The 23,655-nt window shown below is 50.2% G+C and overlaps 1 protein-coding gene across 1 annotated transcript in view; it reads left to right on the top strand.

Moving 5' to 3' along the window:
• The window catches only part of CD99L2 (CD99 molecule like 2), a 52,324-nt gene extending 29,499 nt beyond the window's left edge, over nt 1–22,825 (top strand). The window contains exons 3-10 of the mRNA XM_029929716.1: nt 4,071–4,139; nt 4,268–4,351; nt 6,430–6,489; nt 16,757–16,795; nt 17,207–17,326; nt 20,285–20,302; nt 21,485–21,550; nt 22,540–22,825. Of these exons, the coding sequence (XP_029785576.1) occupies nt 4,071–4,139; nt 4,268–4,351; nt 6,430–6,489; nt 16,757–16,795; nt 17,207–17,326; nt 20,285–20,302; nt 21,485–21,550; nt 22,540–22,604 (521 nt within the window). The 3' untranslated portion in view covers nt 22,605–22,825. The remainder of the gene's footprint in view (nt 1–4,070; nt 4,140–4,267; nt 4,352–6,429; nt 6,490–16,756; nt 16,796–17,206; nt 17,327–20,284; nt 20,303–21,484; nt 21,551–22,539) is intronic.
• The last annotated feature ends 830 nt before the right edge of the window (nt 22,826–23,655 follow it).

Genomic DNA, 23,655 nt, shown 5'->3' with positions numbered 1-23,655 from the left:
CTGAAGTTGGATGCTTAGGAGACAGAGCCACCCAGGTGCCCCTAAGCTGTGTTTTAACTTACTTCTTTTTTTTTTTTTTTGAGGTAATTGTAAACTTGTGAAGATCTAAGAAATACTACAGAGAGATCCCGGGTCCTTGCTACCCAGTTTCCCCAATGGTAACGTCCTGCAAAGATATGACAGGGACATAAAAATGTAGTGCTCTTACTCAAAGGTCCCGTTTTACCTCTACTCGTGCCTATGTATGTGTTTTCGCTTCTGTGCAGTTTTGTCACATGGGTAGGTGTGTGTGGCCACCACGGTAGTCCACATGGAACAGTTATATCACCATAAACATCCCTCCTGCTGCTCTTTTATGAAAACCTCCTCCTTCTCCCCCCAACCTTGCTGGTCCCCACCCCCTAGTCTGTGTCCATCTGTAGAATCTGGCAGTTTAGTAAATGGAATCATGTAGTATGGGATGTTTGGAATTGTTTGTTTTTTGTCACTCAGGAGAATTCCCTTGAGATCTATCCAAGTCATTGCAAGTATCAGTAGTTCGTTGCGTTTTCCTTGCTGAACAGCATCCTGTGATGTAGACGCACCACAGCTTGTTTGTGAAGGTCATCTGGATCGCTTCCAGTTTGGGGCAGTAAACATTTGTATATAGGTTTCTGCGTGAATGTGAGTTTTCCTTTCTCTGGAGTAAAGGCCCGGGAGTGTAATTGCCGGGTCTGTATGATAGTTGTAGGCTTAGTTCGTAAAGAACGTTGCCAGCATGGCGGCCAGAGTGGTTGTAGCAGGCGATGTTCACACTGGCAGCGTGTGAGGGGCCCGGCGTCCCCGCCCTTGTGAGTCAGGACTCGCTGTTACTCACCTGGTCGTTCTGGCAGGTATGTGGCGCTATCTCCTTGTGATTTTAATTTGCATTCCCTTAATCATATGTGCTTACTGGACATCTGTACAAACTCTGGTGAAATATTTTCGTGTGCCTTTTGCTCATTTTCTAATTGGATTGTTTGTATTTTTCTTTTGAATTTTAGGAGCTCTTCATATATTCTAGACACAGTCCTTAGTCCTGTATGCATTTGACGAGTGCTTTCTCCTAACCTGTAGATTGTCTTTTCTTCTTATCAACAGGGTCTTTCACAAAGACAGGACTCAAACCCATGAATTGTGAGATCGTGACCTGAGCTGACGTTGAATGCTTAACCGATTGAGCCACCCACACGCTCTTCTGTTTTCTTAAAGTTGTGTGGATTTATACTTTACATTGGGGACAAAAATAAAGTTATCCACATCAAGTTACTCTTTGTATAAGGCAGGAAGACTAGGTTAAAGTTCATTATATTTGCCTGTGGATGTCCAGTTACTCCAATAATGGACATCATTTGTTGAAAAGACTGCACTTCCACCACTTTGGCCTTTGTACCAGATCAAAATCTCATGAGAATATTTGGGCAGGCCTTTTTGGATTCTTTATTCTGTTCCATTTATCTGTGTGTCCGGCCTCTGCTGATGTCTTGAAGACCATAGCTCTAAAGTAAGCCTTACTACTGGGGAGACTGATTCCTCTCGCTTTATTCTTTGTCAAGATTGTTTTAGCTACGCTAGGGCCTGTGTCTTTCCATACAAATGTTATAACAAGTCTCTTGAGAACCTGGCTGGCATTTTGGGACGACTTGTAAACATATAGAACAATTTAGAGAGAATTAATGTCTCTGAGTCTTCCAGTCCATGAACACAGTATGTCTCTCCATTTATGTAGGTCTTCAGTCTGCCTCATTAGCCTCTTGTTATCTTCACCATACATGAATATATAATTTTCTTTGGCACAGTTGTAAATGGCAGTGTGCCTTTTCAGATTCCATATGATTATTGCTGGTATATATAATTGGTTTCGATATTGTTGATCCTGTATCCCAAGACCTTGCTGAACTCACTCACTGGTTCTACGAATTTATTTATTTATTTTTGTAGATTTCTTGGAATTTTCTATGTAGGAGATCATGCCATCTGCAATTTCGGAATAGGTTTACTTCTGTCTTTCCAGTCCATATGTCTTATTTCCTGTCACAATGTTGGAACTTTTAGTACGATATTAAATCAGAACAGTGGGAGCAGCGTCTGTGTGCTGTTCCTGATCTTAGGGAGGGAGCATTCAGACGTCAGCCAGTAGGTCTGATGATAGCTCTGGCTGTTTTCTAGATGCCCTTCCTTCCTTCTGTCTTACTTGCTTTGGGTTTGTTTCCCTACTGTCTAGCACTTCATTTTCTAGAATCTGGAGTTAAGAAGTTAGATTATTGACCTTTATTCATCTCTAATTTAAGCATTTAATGCCAGAAATTCCTCTTAGCACTCCTTTAGCTGCATCCCACGTGTGTTGGTGGTGGTGTTTTTCATACAGTGTGTTTAAAATTTTTTCTGTGACACTTTCTCTCTGACCCTGGTTTGATTTGGCAGTGTGTTGTTTATTCTAAGTGCCTAGAGATTTTCTTGTTTTCTTATGGCATTTTTGTTTCTAGTTGGATTCCATTACCATCAGAGACCCCACTCTATATAATTTCGGTACTTTTAAGTTTATTGAGCATGGTTTTCTGGTCCAGGATGTAATCTCTGTTGGTGAATGTTCCACGTGTACCTAAGAAATTCCTTATCCTGCTCTGAGAGGAGCGGACGTTTGGCTGATTGTGTCTCGGTTCTCTGTTGTTGCTGACTTTCATTCGAGTGGTTCTGTCACTTGCTGATGGTGGAGCATTGAAGTCACAACTATGATTGCATTTTTTTTTCTTTTAGCTCTATCAGTTATCTCCATGTGTTTTCACTCTGTTGTTTGCTGCATACAAGTTTAGGATTGTCCTGTGTTCTTGCTGGATTGACCCTCTATCATGATGGAATGTCTCCCTTTTTACCTGGTGAGAAATTTCAGGTCATGTCCTACTGTGTTTTTACACTTTTTCCAGAAGATTCAGACTTAACATTTCTTTGATCCACAGACAATCCTAGGCCCTATCTATAAAAGACGGGTAGTGCATTGTAAATTACCTAGACAGTTTGAGCATTACACTGCCACCACCACCATCATCATCATCATCATCATCATCATCATCATCATCTAGAGCGAGCGCTCGAGCGAGCATGTTCGTGTGTGCACTTGAGTGGGGGTAGGAGGAAGGGAGGGATGGAGAGAGAGAGAGAGAGAGAGAGAGAGAGAAAATATCTTAAAAAGGCTGCACACCCAGGGCAGAGCCCAACGCTGGGCTCCATCCCACATCCTGTGATACCATGACCTGAGCAGAAATCAAGAGTCAGACGCTAAATCAGCTGAGCCACCCAGGCACCCGAGGATTACATTATTGATCTGTAAAACTTAGTGAGATTTCCACTCCCTCCACAAATATTAGTGTTTCTTTTCTGAGTGCTTGCTGTATACAGTACTGTCTGCCTTTCTTCTCCCTTAAATTTCCTTTCCCTCTGTTGCCTTCAGTTGTAGAATAGTTTGTGGAACATTCTTTAAGCTCAAGAAAAGAGACTATTGGAATAGAGGAATTCAGTTGAGCTGAAAAACTTAATAGTTAACAGTAGTAACAACCCAGTTCTATAAAATATTCTGTTGGCGTTCTACTACTTGCAATTGATGAGACACTCCCATACCTACCTGGGAACATAACCTCAGTCCATCCCTGGGCAGCATTATTTATGGTTCTGGTGCCAGGTTGATAGTGGTGGAAACCAAAGCCTGAAGACCCCAAAGGTCATGCTCAGCTCTTGAACTCCCTGGACCTTGCTTGATCTGCTAGAACTCCAGCAGATCCAGGCTGAATACCTAGCTCCACAAGTCCGCGGGTCCTATGTGGTGGGAGCATGTCCGCCTTCCCACCAGTCCTCTGGAGAAAAGTGAGCAGAACTCCTCTCATTTAAACCTTCTACGTTTCTTTGTCTTCCTCCACGGGATTGTCAGAAGCCTTAGAGGGGCCTTAAGGACCAGGACAGTGGTACCATACTCATGATGTGACCTACCTGAGCCGTAAAGGGGCTGCTGGATTCTGTCACTAAGCATGCTCTCCTTGCTGCCCTCCCTCCCCTTTTAGAGAGATGGGACCGTGGCACCACCACAACCAAGAGGCCAGTAGCGACCAGAGCTCCAGTCAAGCCTGCAGGTAACATGGCTGCTCTGAGGAGGGCAGGAGAGGAGGACACTGTGGAACTCTCTTTGGGCCAGTGTCCAAAGAGCTTCCCATAGCTTAACCTGTTGACTTTCTCTTTTATGTTTTGGGGCCCACTGCAGATGATGATTTTAACTTGGCTGATGCCTTGGATGATCGAAACGATCGAGACGATGGCCGCAAGAAACCGAGTGCAGGAGGAGGAGGTAAGTCAGAGTGGGCTGAAAGCACCGGCCAGCACTCGGGCTCCCCGGCCGCGTCATCGCTCATGAGCCGGAAGAGCCCACATAGCCGCCCGGGCATGGCAGGGCCGCGGGCACCTCAAGGCCCAGGAGAGCCCTAAACCGTAGCTCCCAACCGTTTTGGTCTCAGAAATCCCCAAATCATTGAGGACTTCAAAGGCTTTTGTTTACGTGGGCCACATCTAACAATATCATCTGCGAACTGAAATTGAAATGAAATATATTCGTATGTATTCATTAAAAATGATTAACAAACCCATACATGTTAACAGAAATAGCATGGCTTTGTGAGAAATAACTTTGGCAACCCAAAGCCAAAATTTAGTGAGAGAAGTAGCATCATCGTACATTTTTGGCCAATTTCTATAATGTCTAGGCAGAAAAGCTAGACCTCCATTTCTGGATTCAGTTGTAATGTGTTGTGATGGCTGAAGTGTATGAAGGAAATTTGGCCTCATATAAATAAATATGTAGTCGAGAAAGGGAGAAATATTTTCATAGACTTTTCAGATCACTATAGATATTTTTCCTTAGTAAGACACCCAAACTCGACCAGTGGCCCTTTCTTCCCATTTAACTGCTGTGTGGGACATGACGGACTTTTCCTACGTGACTCTGTTCAACCCTGCACGACTCTCTTGCACTTTCAGTTTGTGGTTTTGCATATTATTCATTGGTCATCTAGAAATATTGGTGTCCTGAGGTCTTTTGAACTTCCAGATAACGGCCATGTTGCAGTGTGCTCTATCCCACGTTCATATTTGCTAATATCACTCTATCTCCGTAGATAAAGTTTCAGTACAGGGAAGTTGCTAAGATCAGCGTGGTGGATATAGATTTTTCAAAATTCCACGTTTTGTTTGAAATCTTCCCGTTGGCAGTAGATCCTGCCAGTGGTGGTCTTTGTAGTGACCACGCATTTTGTTCATTTTCAAGGAAACGTCTGCCATTCATTCGTTCATTCTTTCTGGGCAAAGCATTCATTCCATAGCACAAAGCAGGTAATGCAGCTCGGAACTCAAACACTCAAGTGCCCCGCAGAGTAAGTACACTGGAATAAAAAAAAATGGCAGAAATGCTTTAAGCACACTTTCCATTTCATCTCACAGAACGTTTAAAATTGGGTCCTCAATGGTGAAGCCAGAATAAAATTGTTCTGTTTCCTCACGTTAGTTTTCTGTTGCTGGCAGCACATGAGCACGAGCTTAGTGAGCTAACAGCACACGTTTAATCACTCACAGTTTTCTCTCATGAGGCATTGAGGAACCACTAAGCTGAGTTTTCTGTTCAGGGCCTTATCATATAGCTGCAGTCCCGGTGTCCACTGGGACTGGTCTCCTGCAGTCAGGTTCTCTTCCACGTTCATGGCTCCTTGCTGTTTCAAGACCAGCGTGAGAAAGAGACTGGGGAAAGCCCAGAGAGGAAGGCTAGCTCTGTTGCTTCTAGTGGCTGAGTTCAGGCAGGCTTCACCCTGGTCTAAAGGGCTTTACCTGATTGGGTCAGGCCCACCAAAGATACTCTCCCCTTTGATTCACCCAAAGCCAAACTGATTTGTAATCTTAATTCCATCTGCAAAATCTTTTCACCTTTGGCACGTAATCTAACCTAGTCACAGGGTAGTGATGGCAGCCGCATTCCTGGTCCCATTCGTGCTCTAAGTGACAGGGTATTAAGGTGTGTTCTCCAGTGGGAGGGAATCAGGAGCCTTTGAGAGTTCATTAAGGGTACTGTTAACTGGAATTCCTTTTCTGGGGATGTTGGACAACATTTACATAAGATTTTTGTCCCTGTAAAAGATGTTTTGGGGGCGCCTGGGTGGCTCAGTATCCAACTTCGGCTCAGGTCATGACCTCAAGTTTGTGAGTTTGAGCCGCGTGTCGGGCTCCATAGAGCCTGGAGCTGGCTTCAGATTCTGTATCTCCCTCTCTCTCTGTGCCCTCCCCTGCTTGTGCTCTCTCCCTCTCTCTCAAAAATAAATAAGCATTAAGAAAATAATAATAAAAGGTGTTTTGGAATTGAAACGTGTATTTTGTTTTCTCTAGGTTTTTCAGACAAGGATCTTGAAGACATATTAGGTGGTGGGCAGTACAAACCTGACAAAGGTAAAGTTAGGCGCACCGGTTCGTCTGAATGCCTAATGCTCATTATAAACGCGATTACATGGCAGCCAGGCGGGGATGTCCTGCTGGCAACTTGGGGCTCACTTGGAAGAATGGGGGCTGCGCAGCTCAAAGCAGGGACATATAAGCCAATTTAGAAAACCCACATGTTCCCCTTGATGTCCCCAAGCCAAGGCAGCACCAGGTACGGTGGCTGTGGGTCAGGGGACTCACTGGGAACAATTCCCACCTCCAGCCTGGGGATCTTGTCATCCTTGGGATGGAAAGAGCAAAGTTCATCATGACAAGCATTTTTTAGGAGACCCAATAGCAAGTCTAGCATCTTTTAAAATATCTTTTTAGTGTAAAATACTTTAAAAGTCACAGGAACTTATAAAAATCGCTTAGGAGAATTTCTGTGTACTCTTGACCCAGTTTTCCCTGATGATGACAGCTCACATGACGGTGGTACGTTGTCAAACCCAGGAAGCTGACCTTGGTAGAGACTGTTACTAAGTCCCATACAGACCTCATTCAGACTGCATCAGCGTGTGCATGTGCTCACGCTCAGTGTGCATCTGTGTGTGTGTGTGTGTGTGTGTGTGTGTATACGGGCATGTGTACACGTGTGGGTCTATGAAATTTTACCCTGTGTGTGGATTTCAGTAACCATGCCCAATCAGGATGCAGGCAACGGAACTGTTCCGTCACCACACGGAAACCCCTCATGCCAACCCTTCCTAGTCACGCCCTCCCCCCAAACCACCAAAGACTTAAGCCTTTTATCTTACGTACACATCAAGAACCGATCCTACCCTGGAGACCGTCAGCCAGATCTATCGTGACAAAATAAGTAATGGCTGGAACTCGTGATTGTTACTTCTGCTTGATGCCTGTTGTGCTTACGTGCGCGTGAGTGAGGTGCGTACCTGCGGTCCTGGCTGTGGCATCAGCACGTGCTCCCTTCTTGTGCAGACCTCGTGCCTTTCATTTGGAACCGTGTTCTCTTCTGATTAAAGGATACTGTAGTCACATCTGTCCTTCAGAACCCCTTTCCAGACAATGTCATCTTGAGTAAAAATTTCTAAGAGCCTTTAAATGAAACTCACAGGTGTCAGAAGAACATGGAATGTTTAAAGGGCAAACCCAGCAAATTGGCCAATTACTCCTGGGTGACAAATGGAATTTCCAGATGGTGAGATGCGGGCAGTGATAGTGTGTGGAAGCATGCGCACGGATGAAAGTCTGAATGGCACGTCGGGGGTTCCTTTTTAACAGTACATGTTTTAGCAAGGCAGAAGTGTTGGGAAAGTCTTTAATTAGGCTCATATTTGAATTTCTCGTCCAAAGAATAATCACTTGTTAGCTTAAGTTATATTATCCGTCATTATAAGCATCATTAAAAGAAAATAAAGGGGCTCCCAGCAGAAAATACAAGTGTGAGCCTGAAACATGGTTATGATGGGCACACAGTGAAGTTCTCGCACACCCGCCTCTATGCGGACATGCTACGGCCACAACGGAAGATAGAACATATTTTAATACATGATGATCTTCGGCATGAAAACAGTCCTAATTAATGTGTTTTCCAACTTTGGGTCTTAGGTACATCAACTCAACTGTAGTTTTGGAGTTTTTATCTGTCACATATTTTTTCTCACGAAAATATGTGTTGGCCTTTCAGGAGTCCCATGTTGTGTCCCTAGGGGACACTGCCAGTCTCTTGTCAGCCAGTCCCACCAGCCACCTCCGCTCTGTCGCGTTTTCTCGGAGCAACTTGAGGCCAGTAAATTTCAGCTCCTCATTGTCTCCTCTTGGTCCACACGCGGGTGTGTGTGAGCCTCCGCTCCCAGTCCTGAGTTGCGCTTTGGTCCCCAGTGACCATCTGCTGCGTCACGCTCCTTTTCCCGGCTTCTCCTAGGGTTCCCCACTTCCTTGGTCTCGTTCACTGCTGGAACCCCGTTGCCTGCTGGGGACGTTTCTCTGGGTATCCTATTCAGTACATCATTCTCTTCCTCACCGGAAGTGATTGATGTTAGGAATGAAGATCTGAGTGTCGAGTGTGTTCGTCACTTTGTGGGGTGTTGTTATTTCTATACCCTTTCATTGGCAGAAGTGGGCAATAAATAGATGGATGTATACCAAACCATGTACACATGTGTATCTATAATTATTTCTCTATTCGTCCGCATGTACATTCACCTCAACATGGATTCTTACTTAACTCCAACTGTAATTCAGTGCCAAAAGCTTTATTTTGGTCTTCCTTTCTTGATTCTCTGTAATTCCCCCCTCTGACAGGGAGAAACCTACTGTTCATCAACCATTTGCTTATTTGCTCAATTCTAGTATCACGGGTAGCACAGTCAGAATGGTCAGCTCATGCCTCTGTGGGAAAGAGCTTTCCTCGTGCAAGTACAGGGTTTATGTGTAAATGCTTGTGTCTTTACCTTACAGTTTGCAGTCAAAATAGCATTTTTCCAGGTGACTTGAGCCCCTTTATCCCTCCCCCTCCGTCCAGCGATCGTGTCCTACTTTCGTCATGCGTTAGGTCCACTTGTCACAGTCTGCCCTCTGTCCCGAGATCTCCCACCCACCTAGCTGATGCTTTGTTTTGTTCTTCTGCTTGCATGCATTACAGGTCACTCTTCACGATGTAGTTATGGGTTCTTACAAATGCAAAGTCCTGTGTCCATCACCTAGCTACCATACAGAACAGTTCTGTCACCAGAAACGTCCTTCCGTATGTCCCTTTTGTACCCAGCCACTCTCCCCTTCGTCAACCCCAATTCATTTTCTATTAGTGCAACCACTAGTGTGTTTACTCTTTATAGTTTTGTCTTTTCCCGAATGTCCTATAATTGGAATCCTACAGCATGTAGGCTTTGCAGACTGATGTCTTTCATTTAGCGATATGCATTGGAGGTTCTTCTGTGTCTTTTCACAGCTCTCTGGTGTATTTCTTTTTAGCATTGAATAATATTCCGCTGTCCAGATGTACTACTTTTGCTTATTGTTGACATATTGAAGGACATCTTGCTTGCATCCAGCTTTTGATGATTATGAATAAAGCTGCTGTCAACATTTCTAAACATTTACATATAGGTTTTCGTGTGGACGCAAGCTTCCAATTCATTTGGGTTAGTACTTGGGTGTATGATTGCTGGGTCATATGGTGAGTCCATGTTTGACTTTATGATCAACGACTGAGCTGTCTTTTCTTCTAAAGAGGCTGCATCATCTGGCTTTCCCCGGAGCATCGGGTGAGACCCCTGTTGCTCCACTGGAGCGGTGCGCTCTTTGGGATCTGGGACATTTCAGTAGGAGGGGTATCTCCTCATTTTCTAAATTTGCATTTCCGTAATAACACATGATGGTGAACCTCTTCTCACATGCTGCTTCTTTGGTGAAGTCTGTTTGGATTTTTTGCCCATTTAAAAAATTCAAGTTTTTTTGCTTTTACAAGTTCTTTATATAATCTGAATACAAGTCCTTTATCAAGTATGTGATCTTGAAAATATTTTTTCCCAATCTGTGGCTGCTATTTCCTTTTCTTAATAGTGTTTTGTTGATTGTTTATATTTCTTTATAAAGGCCAATTTATTGATTTATTCTTTTAGGAATTATGTTGTACTGCTTAAGAACAAGGTCATAGAGAGTTTTTTCTTACATCTTCTAAAACTTTTATAGTTTTAGCTTCTGCTTTTAGGTCTTTGCCATTCCATGTTGAGTTAATCTGTGTATGGTCATTCCTTTGCATGTGGCTCTCCAGTTGTCTGGGCACAATTTGCTGATAAGACTATCCTTTCCCCACTGAATTGTCTCGGCTCCCTTGGGGACAATCGGTTGACCATAAATGTAAAGTTTTGTTACTGGATTCAGTCTCCTCTATTGATCTCCACAGCTGGCCTTCGGCCAGTGCCAGACTGTCCCTGTTGGGCATGTGCTCAGTTTCAGGGCAAGGAAGGGACGTGGAGAGTGTCCTAAGCTCCCTGTGGCTGTCTCGCTCCTCACCTCCTACTGAAATCCTGGCCAGTTGACTGCTTGGTGTTTGCTGAAGCTCGAGGAGCCACCAGCTCTGCCCGCCCACTTGCCACCAGCTCGCCGCCTGTCACCGATGGCGCTGAGTCACACGAGGCCTTCGGCGGCAGCGGGTTCTGTGGCCGGTTCACCCCTCTCCGGCAGAACTAGCTAATGAAAGTCCTGGGGGAGGGGGAGTGAACTAGAGCCTCCAGCTCTCTCCCTGGGCCTAAACCTGTCCCCAGACGTGGCCGCCTCGGATTGGCTGCAGTTGTAGTTGCTTTCTGAGGAGAGGCTTTGGTGAGCCCCTCACTCCATCAGACATGAAGTCCGGTCTCCGAGTGTCGTTTGACTTCAGAATAGTCGTTTTGCTTCCCCTCAGGCCCACATCTCCTCCCCTTCAGTCGTTTACCTCCTAACTGGCCTTCGGGTCCCAGTGTGGCCTCCAGACAGCTGCCCGCGAGAACCATCAGGAACATGAAACTGATCTGGTCAGTCCTCTGTTTCAAACTAGTGTGTAACAATGAAAAGACAAATAGCCCAATTAAAAAACGAGCATAAGATTCGAACAGATACCTTATATGGAAGTTCTGTGAAGCAGCTCAAAATCATATTCATTGGAGAAATGCAAGTTAAATACACAATGAGCTACTGTAACAACCCACCAGGATGGCTAAAATTAGAAAGACTGACAATACCAAATGTCGGTGCATGTGGGTTAACGGACAGTGTCCTGTATTGGCGGTGTGAACGTAAAGTTTCCTATCAATGTGAATGAACACAGACCTAGCCAGTGACTCAGCAGTTTCCCTCCTATTCATGAAAAATGAGAGCTTCTGTCCGAGAAAGACTTCTAAAGAATATTCATAGCAGCATTTAAAATAGGAAAACAAAACATTGGGAACAGCCCCAGTACCCACAGAAGAATGGATAGACAAACTGTGATACATATATATATATATATATATATTCATATAACAAAATTACCAGTATCAAAATGTGGGTAAGTGTCAAAAACATTATGCTGCGTGCAAGAAGTCCATGAAAAGAGTCTACCTAACTATATGAGCCCAACCTTCCGAAATTCCAGTCCTTGTAGGACTGATCTATAATGTCACAAATGAGATCCATGGCTACCCAGGCTGCGATGTGGACAGGGGTTCTGGACTGACGGTGCTGTTGTATATTTTGGTGGGGGTCTGAGTTTTGCAGGCGTATGCATGTGCCAGAACTTACCAGGTGGCATACAGAAGATTTGTGTATCTTACCACGTGTAAATTTTACTTTAGAAAAGGCATCGTAAGCAAATGTGCAACCCAGGGTAATAAATAATAGACTCGGGGTGGAGTGTACTGATGTCTGTGACTTACTTTGAAATGCCGGAGAAACGTAAAAGACGCTGACACATGGGCAGACGGATGGGTGGATGGACGTACGACAAAGCACATAATGCAAAATGTTAGTTCTAGAATTCAGATAGTGGATAGGAGCGTTCACGGTATAATGTTTTCAACTTTTTGGTATGTATGAATTTTTTCTTCATTAAATATAGGGAAAATTTTTAAGGAAGCAAAACAACAGGCCCCCTACTGCCTCCAGGATAGTTTCGAGCCCTCAGCCCGCTGCCTGTCTCTCTGCCGCAGAGAACTAGCTCTCTTTCTGCTCCGAATAGGCAGACGGACTGGTAGGTGCACCTCTCGGGGCCTTCGCGTGCAGTTTCTCTGTCTAGAATGCTTTCCTTCCACCATGTGAATTTCCACTCCTTTTCCATCCAGTGCTACGCTACCCATCCATTGACTGAGGCCTCAGGGGTCCCCTCCACTAGTGCGTCTTTGTTCTCCGCCTGGAACCCCTGTTGGCCCGCAGGTGCAGGTTAGCACGTACCCTGCTGAGTCAGGCACCTTCATCGCTGCTGGATTCGGCTTCCCAAAGCAGGTGCCTGTTTCTCTCATGTTTCCCCAGCACCCCAATAAATGTTTGCTGCAATGAGGGGGGCGTAAGTGGCACACCCCGTCTCATGCATGCCTCCCCGTAGAGGGGAGAGTGACACATTTGACTGCTTCGGCTGCTGGCCCTCTGGGCCACGTTTTTGATGGGCTCATGGCATGAAGTGCTTTCTCCTGGACCCCGAAGGGCCCTTGGTGCTGCCAGCTGTAAGTGTGCTCTCAGAGGCCGTGAACTCTCTGATCTGCTCTGGGAACCCAGCTTTCCCCAGGTGAGCTCCAAGGCGAGTTCGTGAGACAGGAGGTGATGGGTGGGAAGCTTCCATTTGGCCACAGGCTGTGTCCTGTAATGTCTTACGCTTTTGTGGAAGCTGGTAACCTTGGCAGTGATGGTGTATTTGTGTGGCCCCTTTGTGAAGTGAATGCTTTGCCCCATCTTCCTCTGGTTCTTTGCATCTGTCCCCAGTTGGTAAAGGATCCGGAGCGGCGGGAGGGGGGTGTCATTAGCACCCCCAGGTCACTCGCAGTGGTGTGTTGTCCAAAACCCCTTGATAAGTTGACCCAATGAACCCAGTGGGGATGGGAGGGGAGAGCTGGCTGGGAAGGGCACCCAAGGGACAGGCCCCTTGCTGGGGCTGGCCCTCATCCAGGGCCATAGCCTGCCTGTTCCTGAGACAGCAGGTGTCCAGTGTTCTGGCTGAAGGGTGACCTTATCATCGCTGAGGGAGGGGATGGAAGAAATCCAGGCCTTAGAGACTTTCCAGAACACTGAGGAATGGTATCTCCAGTGCTTAGCTTAGGCAGCTGTGTTTTGGCCAGTTTTTTCCAGTTTCTTTTGACTTTGTATCCATGGGTTGATTGAAGCAAGTATTTTTCCTTATTTATTTTTTATTTTCCATTTCTGCTACCAGTTTTTCTATAATGAACATATTTTAGAAATCTGAAAGTCCGGGCTGTGCAGGTTGGAAATCTAGAATATTCACAAAAATCCTTAAAAATTTAAATGGCCCCCCTTCAGGAGTTCTAGATTGGATCTCCCCACCAGTATGTGAGTCTCCATGCCCTTGGCAAATCACACGCATCAGGCACCCACTGTGAGCTGTGATGTGGTCAGAGAAGGGCAAATACGTGCCTTGCATCTCTGCCTCCGAGGAACCGGTGTGTGTGTGTGTGTGTGTGTGTGTGTGCGTGTGCGCGCGCGCACGCACGCAGCTCTGGTCTCTGTCGTATGCACATGTGGTACGTAGTTGTGGACTCAGAAGGTAGGCGGAGGTATAAAACACACTGTCCTTGGGGCGCCTGGGTGGCTTAGGGGCTGAAGTTTCTGACTTTGGCTCAGGTCACCGTCTCATGGCTCATGAGTACGAGCCCGCTGTTGGTCTCTGTGCTGACAGCTCGGATCCTGCTTGGGATTCTCCTCCGTCTCTCGCTGCCCCTCCTCTCTTTCTGGCTATGTCAAAAAATAAACAAACATTACAGAAATAAAACAAAAAAATAAAACATCCTATCCTTGATAATGGTGATCCTGCCAGTGAGCTGTGGAGTAGCGTCAACACTTTTTGTAAATATATGAAAATACTACTTTACTATCTCAGCCTGTAGGAAGAATTACTGGTAATACTTTGGAGCAATATGTGTGTAGTACTTTCTCTCTTTGGTACATATTTGTTTTTGTAAAAATGGGATCATGCTACTTTCTTAAACCCAGCTGTTCAAGAACACCTTGCGTATCTTTGTCGCTCATTAAAGAGTACTACAAAATACTGTGTTAGTGACTGCAGGATGTTATACCGGAATTTATTTAACCACTACTTATGCTGAGAGGGTTTTTCTGCTGTGATGAACAACCTCCTAACCATCATGATGTGCCGGATGAATTCCTAGCTGTTGAATTGCTGGCTGACAGGAAGTGTACGTTTTTAAAGATGTGACTCTTCAAGCGTGCTGCCAAACGGTGTCCATTAGGCTCTGCCAGCCTCCCCTTCAACCCCAGAAGGAAGCAGGTGCCTCTTTGCTCCTTTCCTCACCTCCCCTGGATAGTATGGCTTTGAAATCTTGTAAATGGGATCAGTGTAGAACGAGATCCTGTTGACATTTGCATTTCTTTGAACATGAGATCTTACAAGACGCTCTTAACATATTGTGTCCATCCACCTATTCACATTGGGTGCCTGTTTCTTGTTTTGCTGTGGTCTGCGTCTTTTCTTACTGATGTGTAAGGGCTCCTTTTACATTAGGGATTACTAAGCCCTTTTCATATATTGCAAAAACATCTGATTTGCCAGTTCATTCAGTGATAGGCCTTTGGGTGGCTCCCACTCCTAGGCTTGTATGAATAACACCCTTGTATTCACATTTCATGTAACACTTTCATAGTTCATGATCATACAGATTATGAGGTTCAAGTTTGTATGTCCTTGTGAGCAAGCATTAATAAGGAAAGAGAGCGGCGTTCATGTATGAGCCCTACATATGCCGTGCTGAGCATGGAGCCTGCGTCGGAATCTCTCTCTCTCTCCCTCCCTCCCTCTCTCCCTCTCTCCCTCCCTCTCTCCCCCTCTCTCTCTGCCCGTTCCCGTTCCCAGCTCCTGCACACACATGCTCACTCTCTCTCTGTGTCTCTCATATAACTAAATACATTTAAATTTTTTTAACGTTTATCAGCCATGTGTAAAAACATAAGGAAAGAGACTGGAGGTGAAAGAAAGGTCTGAGCAATTGAAACCACTTCATGTAGAAATGTGGCGATGTGTCCACATCAGAGGGTGCCTCGGGGGGGCCTGCCCCCCCCCGGATGCTGGCCACCTGCAGTGCAGCTGGCAGGTCAGTACACTCAGTCTCCAGGTCGTCACAAGTGACCTCTCTGGTGACAGGTTAATGTGCAGAGGACCTCATGTTGTTCTTTCTACTTGGAACTCTCCCGATGGCACTGATTGTGCTTTTCCAAAACCCAATGCCCCTGTGTTGTAAATAACCACTTATGTCCACTCAGGGTTCTTTAACCCAAGGATTCAGCCTTAAGTGGGAACGTAACCTCATTTTCTCCTCTACACTCTTTCCAAAATAGGCTTCATTTTCCAGAGCAGTTGTAGGTTCACAGCAAAATTGAGCAGAGTGTGGAGAGAGTTCCTGCTCTCCACGGGCTTCCCCCACTACCCTTACCAGCACCCAGCCCCCTCCCCACAGGGCACGCATGTTACCATCCCTGCAGGGACTCGTCCCCAGAATCTGATGGTGAAGGACATGTCACAGTTCATGGCCTCCCACATCCCCGAGCGGGTTCCCGTGAAAATCCCGGGCGTGGGACTGCAGCGCCCCTCCATGAAGGAGCACTGCCTGGAAAGGGCACCGCGTGCCTGGCGGGGGAGGTAAGTGTGTGTGTGGAGTCCGCTCCCAGGTACGGACGCTTGTGGCCACCGCCAGGTTCCGATAAAGACCAATTCTGTCATCACACGGTTTCCCCCCCCCCCCCGCTCCCCACCTTCATCCCTGCCAGCTGCTACTCTGTTCTCCCTTCTCGTGGTATCATACAGCCTTTTGAATTTCAGAATACTGGAGGCCTGTCAGCCTTCCTTTGCTTGTGTGCCGGTGTAGACGAGGAAGGCCTTAAAAAAGGTCATGAGCATCACATACTCCCGTAGCCTATTGCTGGGATGCTGAATGTGTGCCTAAATTACATGAACAGGAACGGCTGGATTTGAAGAAAATGCGTGTAAAGCACTAGGGACAGGAGGCAAGGAAAGGGAAATATCACCTGTAAATCTCTGCACCGTCGAATTATGACTTGTTTTTATGCTAGTCTGTCATCCTTTTTAAAAAAGAAACAGGTTTATATAATCATTTTCTATAATCAGCTCAAGAATAAATACTTCTTACAGGAGACAGTCCATTCAGGGTAGACGCAGTGCTGTCCGTCACAATGAGGCTCGTCCGGCGCGGGCCTGGGTCTGCCGCCGGCTGGCGGTCCCGCACTCAGGAGCCAGCTCGTCCCCTGTGAGGTCAGGGCGCTAGGTGCACTCCCCCCACAGGACTGCAAAGAATCCTGTGTGTGAGGAGTTGAGATCAACACGTGCTCCAGGCACAGTCACTGTCATTTTACAGCGGAAAAGCCCTGCCTGGTAGCCTGGGCTTGCAGGTGACCAGCAGCAGGAAGCGGAGCGGGCTACAGGCAGGCGGAAGCCCGGTGGGATTTATTGGTGGGGCGTCTGTGGCAGGGGTGGAAGCAGATAGTGAGTTGGGAAGAGGCTGCCCCAAGCCTGGGGCCATGGGCGCACAGCAGACATTAAGTGCTTTTGTCCCTTCTCCAGGTGATGGTCGATATGGCGGCAGTGACGACCCTGACTCTGGTGGGTTTACGTCCCGAGGTGTTCCCACCGGCTGGAGTCCCAACCTGCACGTCAGTGTCTCAGGCAGGGAGCTGGGAGGCCGGCCCCAGAGGGAGGCGGTGCTTTAAAGGAATGAAGCGGGGAAACTGGGATCCCCAGGGAGGTGGTCCCAGACGAAGCCTGTCGGCCCGAGACCCAGAGACCACGGCCACTGTCACCTTTCAGGCTTCTCGACGTGGAAAGCCTATGGACAATGAGAAGCCCTTGACAGACGCCCTAGAGGCCTGCGGCTGCGCCCTGTCACGCTGGCCTGGGGGATATGGGCATCTGAACAAGCTTAGCTCAGGGGCCGGAGGGGAGCGAAGGGCCCGAGCCGAGCCTGGCGCACCGCCCCCTCCTCTGCCTCACCTCCCCACCCTCCTCTTTGCCTAGGAAGGTCGACAGAGGTGGGCACCATCGCCGGCGTGGCCAGCGCCCTGGCCATGGCCCTGATCGGCGCGCTCTCCAGCTACATCTCGTACCAGCAGAAGAGGCTCTGCTTCAGCATCCAGCGTGAGTGAGCCGAGGGGCGGGGCCTCTCCGGGGCACAGGGCGGGGCCAGCGTGCTCGGATCCGTGCCCCCGCCCCCCGGGGCGGACTCCCGAGGGGTTTTCCGGCCAGGGTGGACCGAAGTGCGAAGTGGCCGGATTGGTGGGGCAGCACCCAGGGACACCCACGTTTGCCGATGTCCCACGGAGCAGGAGAGGGCCCAGGGTTCCCATTTGGCCCGGGGACTCACCTGCTTGCGCTGGCGGCCTCCTCAAGAGCACAGGGCAGCCGCCTCGGAGGCTGGAGGGTCAGGAGGCTGCTGCAATGTCAAAGGGCTTTGAATGAACAGGAGTGCAAGGGGCAGAGTAGAGCATAGGTTTTGCCCCCCAACCTTTCATGCCAGGCGTTCCTTTTGTGCTCTAGCTCTGCGTGTCTGCCTTGTAAGTTGAATAGCAACCAGCACAGCCGCATCGGCCCAGACTGCGGGCGCACCTGTACCCGGAGGGCTGGCGGAGGGGGGGTGGAGGGGGGGCTGGGGAGGGGGAGGGGCGGCTCTCACCAATACAGCTCTGATGTGTCCTGCTTGGTGACAGTGTATCTGTGAAACAGGTGATTTTTAGTTCAAGTGACAGAGCCCAGTTCAAGCATGGTTTTCCTTTTTCCTGAAGCTTAGGAGTGTGTCCTGTGAGGTGGCCTCTGCCCTGGGACCAAGCTTCCCCGCAAATGAACGTGGGCACCAGAATGCTCAGATGTGGGTACTGCGGAAGTTTCTACCGTGTTTTCCTCTGGCGAGCGCATTTGTTTCTCTTGCTCTTGTACAGTAGTCTTGACCAGGGCCACCCCATGCAGTCGCACAGGCTGCACACTGCAGTACTCCAGGGGCACCGTTCAGATCTCAGTGCACAACCTCCACAGCTATCCGTGGTCACCCTGCTTGAGATCCTGTTGACTCACTGTGGCCCCACCAGCTTGGCTGTAGAGGACTGTGAGTGAGGACTTGTCAAGAAGCAGCGTGGAACTGGAAGCCGGGCTGGCCTTAGAGCTACCCCTTGTCCTAGTTCAAAAACACAAACCAAAACAAAACAAAACAAGTGGCTTTAAAGGCCACAGTGTACTCCCTCAAAGTTCTGGAAGCCAGGAGTCTGAGATTAAGGCATCAGCAGCATGTGTGCCTTCTGGAGGCTGTAGGCGAGGATTCTTCCTTGCTTCCTGTAGCTTCTGGTGGCACCAGGTGTCCCTTGGCTTGTGGGTACATCCCTCCAATCTTTGCCTTGGCCTTCACATGGCCTTTTCCTGTGTCTGTGTGTCTTCTCTTCTCTTACAGGGACATTTGCCATCCAGTGTAGCATTCACCTTAAATTCAGGATGATCTCATCTTGAGATCCTGAAGTTAATCACATTGGCAAAGGTCATTTTCCAAAGAAAGTCCCCTGCACAGGTTCCACGGGGCTGAGGGCTTGCGCGTGTCTTTGGTACAGCATCATTACCCTCACAGGGAGATGCGTACAGTCCGCACTGATCAGAGCTGGGCGGGGTGGCTCAGATACCAGGAGATGGCGTGAAGATGTTGGGAAGCGCATTGGATAAAAGAGAACCTATTTACATTTTTGTTCACGTTTGTTTATTTTTGAGAGAGAGCAAGTAGGGGAAGGGAGAGGGAGACACAGAATCCGAAGCAGGCTCCAGGCTGTCAGCACAGAACCTGATGCGAGGCTTGAAGTCCCAAAGTGTGAGATCATGACCTGAGTCGAAGTTGGACACTCAACTGACTGAGTCACCCAGAGACCCGACCAGAGAACCTATCTAAAAGCTGGACCCATAGTTACTGCCGAGTGCTGGATGGGGGTCCTCACCGGGGTAGGTCTGAGCGCACCCTCACTTTATCCATGAGGAAACCAGAAACAGCGTCGGAGGACTGTTGAAGGAACTTACTGCAGGCGGGAGACACTGTGTCCCACACAGGTGCTGGGAGCAGGGACAGGAAGCTGTGTGTGTGTCTGTCTTGGGCTGTGGCAGGAGGGGCACCGAAGGGAACTGCTCATCCAGTCTGGGGACCCCTGCCGCCGGGCGGCAATGCTGCAGGAGGACTGGGATTGGCTCTGTTAGTGAAGGCAGCCTCACTGCATCCCTCAGTCCTCCTCCTCGGCCCCCACTTTCTCTTCACATCAGTGGGTCCCCCGCTCCCGGCGCTGGTGCCCCCTGCGCAGGGCCCCTGCTTGCCCAGGGCCAGGTCTCCCTGTCCTCCATCTGGATGGTCCCATCGGCCTCCTGCTTGCCCTGATCTTCCATGTTCCCCGAGGCCCTCCAGGTCACGGTCACGCCTATGAGGTTGCCCATTGAAAGCCCTTCATGGTTTGGCTTCAGCCACACCAGCAACCTCTGTCCTCCGAAGCCAGATTCAGGTCTCTGAGTGCCCCGCTCTCACTGTCGTCCCCCTCCTCACCTGGCTGCTCCGGGCCTCGGGCCTGGGGCACTGTCCCTGGAAACCTTGCTGAGCAGCCTGTCCTGAGTGTGGCCACAGCGCCCCCTGCCGGCCAGGCGTGGCATTGGCGGGGTGGAATTGGGCTGGGTTCCTGCCGGTGTAACTGCCCTGCCCCCCCCACCCCCCCATCACTCTTGGGACTGTGTGCTTCATCCACTGATGTGTCCCTGGCACCTAGGCTGGGCTGGAATTGAGAGGAGGCTGTGAATGTTTGTGGAGTAACTAAGTCCCCTTTCTGCCAACCCTCTACCCATAGTGGCCACAGCCACCACTGCACAGAGGTCAGGGAAGGCGGGGCGGAAACCACCCTGCACCCTGTCACTGGGGAGCCCCAGGGAGATGGTGCGTGGCGACTAGGAGAGCTCAAGGGCCTCCAGCCTCAGTTGCCACCAAAGGGGCCCCAACTTGGGGAACCTTCTGCTTTCCGTCTCTGCCCTGTCAGTGCATCTTGCAGGCTAAGTACTTGCTCCATGGTCCTAAGCTTTGTGTCTTGCCTTCAGATGCAGCAGAAGGTCAAGGTAATGAGATGCCTTGACTTCCTCGTTTTCTTCATTGTCCACCCTCCACACGCCACTGCTCTTGCTGCCCCCCAGTCTCCACCCTGACCCCTCCCCTGGCATTCACTGACTTGGCTGCCGCCACAAGCTTCTGTAGCTTGCCCTGGTGTTTGTTGGGAGGATGCCATCCAGTTCCCCAGGCCACATGGGGCTGACTTCAGGGGTGCATGGGCTGGGCGGTGGGGGCCCTGTCGGGGGTGCACGAGCTGGGGGGTGGGGGTCCTGTCGGGGGGTGCACGAGGTGGGGGTGGGGGCCCTGTGGGGGGGTGCACGAGCTGGGGGGTGGGGGTCCTGTCGGGGACCCAGAGGCCCACTGATGGGCATCGCTGAGGAGCACGCCAACAGGGCCTCCCTGGCTCCCTCACCTGCCTCGTCCCACGTGGTGGCCCAGCACACACAGCACCGAGCAGTGCCCGCATTGCTCCTGGGCCATCTGGTGTCTACCTTGAGCCTGGGTTGGGCCCGAGGTGGCAGCGGGACGGGGACTGGCACCTGCTCAGTTGTGTGCTCGCTGAGAAACATGGCCCGATTTTCCCACGGGCCCTGGGCTTGGCTGTGGCTTCCAGTCCCCGGCTTCTCCTGGGCCACGACACAGACTCCTGACTCTCCCTAAGCAGCAGCAGGCTGGCATCCATTCTGAGTCCTGAGCGTGGGGTCTTGCATACACATGGTGCCACTCAGGGACCCGAGCGCTGGCATGTGGCGGACGCTTGTAGAGTCCCCAAACCCCTCATGGAAGTCAGTGGGGAGAAAGGCCATAGGACTGACCAGAGCAGCTTGGGGCTGGAGGAGCCTGTTGGCCTGGAGTCACGGGTGTCACCAGAAAGGCCATAGGCCGGGGGTCCCCTTCAGCCATCTGTCTCCTCCGCCCTGCATCTGTCAGTCACTCATGTGCCGCTTGGCTCCCTCTCCACCTCCCTGGCCCTTGGGCTGCCATGTGGACACGTGGGTGGTGCTGACCCTTCCATCGGGTGCCTGCTCTCTGGTCCTGGGTCCCACATGTGGTAGTGCCTGCCCTCTGGGGATGGCTGTCCAGGCCTCGGTCCCTGTATCATCTCTGAGGACAGAGATGAGAACCCCTGGGCGTGGGGGGGCCCCTTTGGTTCTACATCAGTCACCAGCTCTGTCCTTTGCCCTCTGCAGATGAGCTGAATGCGGACTACGTGAAGGAAGAGAACCTGGAAGCCGTTGTGTGCGAGGAACCCCAAGGTGAGGGCTCTCTGGCGCACTTAGTGGAACCTTGCTAGGGAAGCACGCAGGCATCTGTTTCTAGAATTTCCAGCCGGAGCAAGGGGCTTCGGGGTCCCAGGGGTCACTGCACTCTACCCTTGATGAAGCAGTCCCCAGCTTCATGCCACCAGGGGCATGGGGGCCACAGCCAAGGCTGTCTGGTGGCACATCAGGGACTTCTGTGTGCCGTTGGGACTGTGTTCCATCAGCGAAAACCGATGCCTCCCACACAGATGCCTCTCCAGGCGGATACGACATGCGGGCGGGGGCCGGGGAGCCGGGGGCAGCAGTGCGCGCCCCACGGGGCTGTGGAACCGGGGAAGGTGTGGCACGCTGCCGCTCTGGACGGCTGCCCGGAAGTGCTGCCCGAAGGGACACAGCAGTCCTGCAGTAAGAGAAAACAGACTCTATCGTGGCATTCGCTATAGTAATTTTTATTTGTTTTTAAGTTTATTTATTTATTTAAAGAGACAGCTGGGGAGGGAGGGAGAGAGAGAGAGAGGGAGACAGAGACTCCCAAGCAGGCTCCGTGCTATTTGTGTAAGCCCAACACGGGGTTTGACCCATGGGGATCATGACCAGCGCTGCAAGCAGACACTTAAACGGAGACCCCCTAGGTGCCCCCCTCACTACAGTGATTCTTAAAACCCTCGGTGCCCACCGCGTACACATCTGCCGCCGGCCTGCAAGCCCGGTTGGGGGCAGTCCCATTTTACAGATGAGGAAGCAGGCTGAGCTGTTTACAGGGTTTACCTAGCTTCCTCCTCTCCGGGGTCCAGGGTTCCCTGACTGGGGACAGGGTGGGTGCCACAGGGGAAGCTGGCCGGGTGGGGCTGAGCTGCCCTAGCCTTGGGACACAACAGAGCAGGAACCAGGTTTCTGGCCTCAGCAGGGGCTTGATCTGGGATCTGCACCTTCCATGCAGGGTGGAAGTGACCCCCTGCTCACCGCTGTCGTCTTTTCCCTAGTGAAATACCTAACGCTGCAAACGCAGTCTGCAGAGCCGCCGCCCCCTGGCCCGTGCCACTTGTGACCGGCTCCTCGTTTCCCTCGGACCCCCAGCTGCCGCACTGCTTTGCTGACGTCATTGGCTTCTCGTCTTAAGTCTTCCCGATGAGCTCTGGACGTGTGTGAGTCGGGTTTCTGTGCCCGCCCGCCGCAGAGGCCCCGAGAGCGTCCGTGTGGAACCCAGAGCCAGCCCCGGCCTTGGAGCCGCCGGGCCGCCACCCCGGGCCTGAGGGAGCGGGCGGGAGGGGAGGGGAGGGAGGGGAGCTGGCCCCAGGGTGGGGCGATCCCCTGCACGCTGTGTTGACCCAGCGTGTGTCTGGCAGCGGGCCCGGCAAGAACCTGGTTCGCGTGAAGCCATGCAAGGAGCGAACCAATCAGGATCAGGCCACCACACACACACGTGCACGCGCGCGCGCACACCCACCACACCGAGTGCGGGTGACAGGGTCCGTGGACAGCGGGGTGTACTTTTGGTCCTTCTTCCTCATCCCAGCTTTTATACTGCTGGGCTCCTAGGCAGCTGCTCGAAGTAGTGGCTTTTCATTTCTGTAAGGGCAAGCATGCGTACCGTGCGGGTTTAGGAACCTTCTGGACAAGTAGGAAGCTGGGGCTCTCAGGCCTGATTCCATAGGGGCTTGGTGTGGTCTCCCAGGTGATAGTATTCGTGTTTAGGAATCAGTTATGCTTGAAGTGAGTGCGCCCCGTCCACTCCGTGATCTTGTTTTAGCAGCAAAAGCTACAGACATCAAGGATAAGCAGCAAAACCCAAAGTGTGCATGTTGTTTGCTTAACGTTATCTTTGCGGTGGGAGGGGGATGGGGAAAGGGATGTGTCCTTGGGTTAGTGAAACCTGCCTGGCCTGTCCCGAAGAGGCTTTGGAGTATTATCATCACTGGCCCGGAGCACTGTAGTCTGGGCTAGCGTCCTGGAACGTTCCATTTGGCCCACATGTGGTCCCGTCACCAGGAGCCCTGCTGAGGCTGAGTTGAGGTTTAGGGCCACTGTTTAGTGATCATCGGTTTGTGGCATCCCGGAGCAGTTCCGGAAGCACGGCCGTGCCGGAAGGCGGGGTCCTG

Source organism: Suricata suricatta, chromosome X, assembly GCF_006229205.1.
Source record: "Suricata suricatta isolate VVHF042 chromosome X, meerkat_22Aug2017_6uvM2_HiC, whole genome shotgun sequence".
NCBI classification, from domain to species: domain Eukaryota; kingdom Metazoa; phylum Chordata; class Mammalia; order Carnivora; family Herpestidae; genus Suricata; species Suricata suricatta.
The sequence above is the reverse complement of the archived record's forward strand: the minus strand, read 5'-3'. Positions and strand labels throughout refer to the sequence as shown.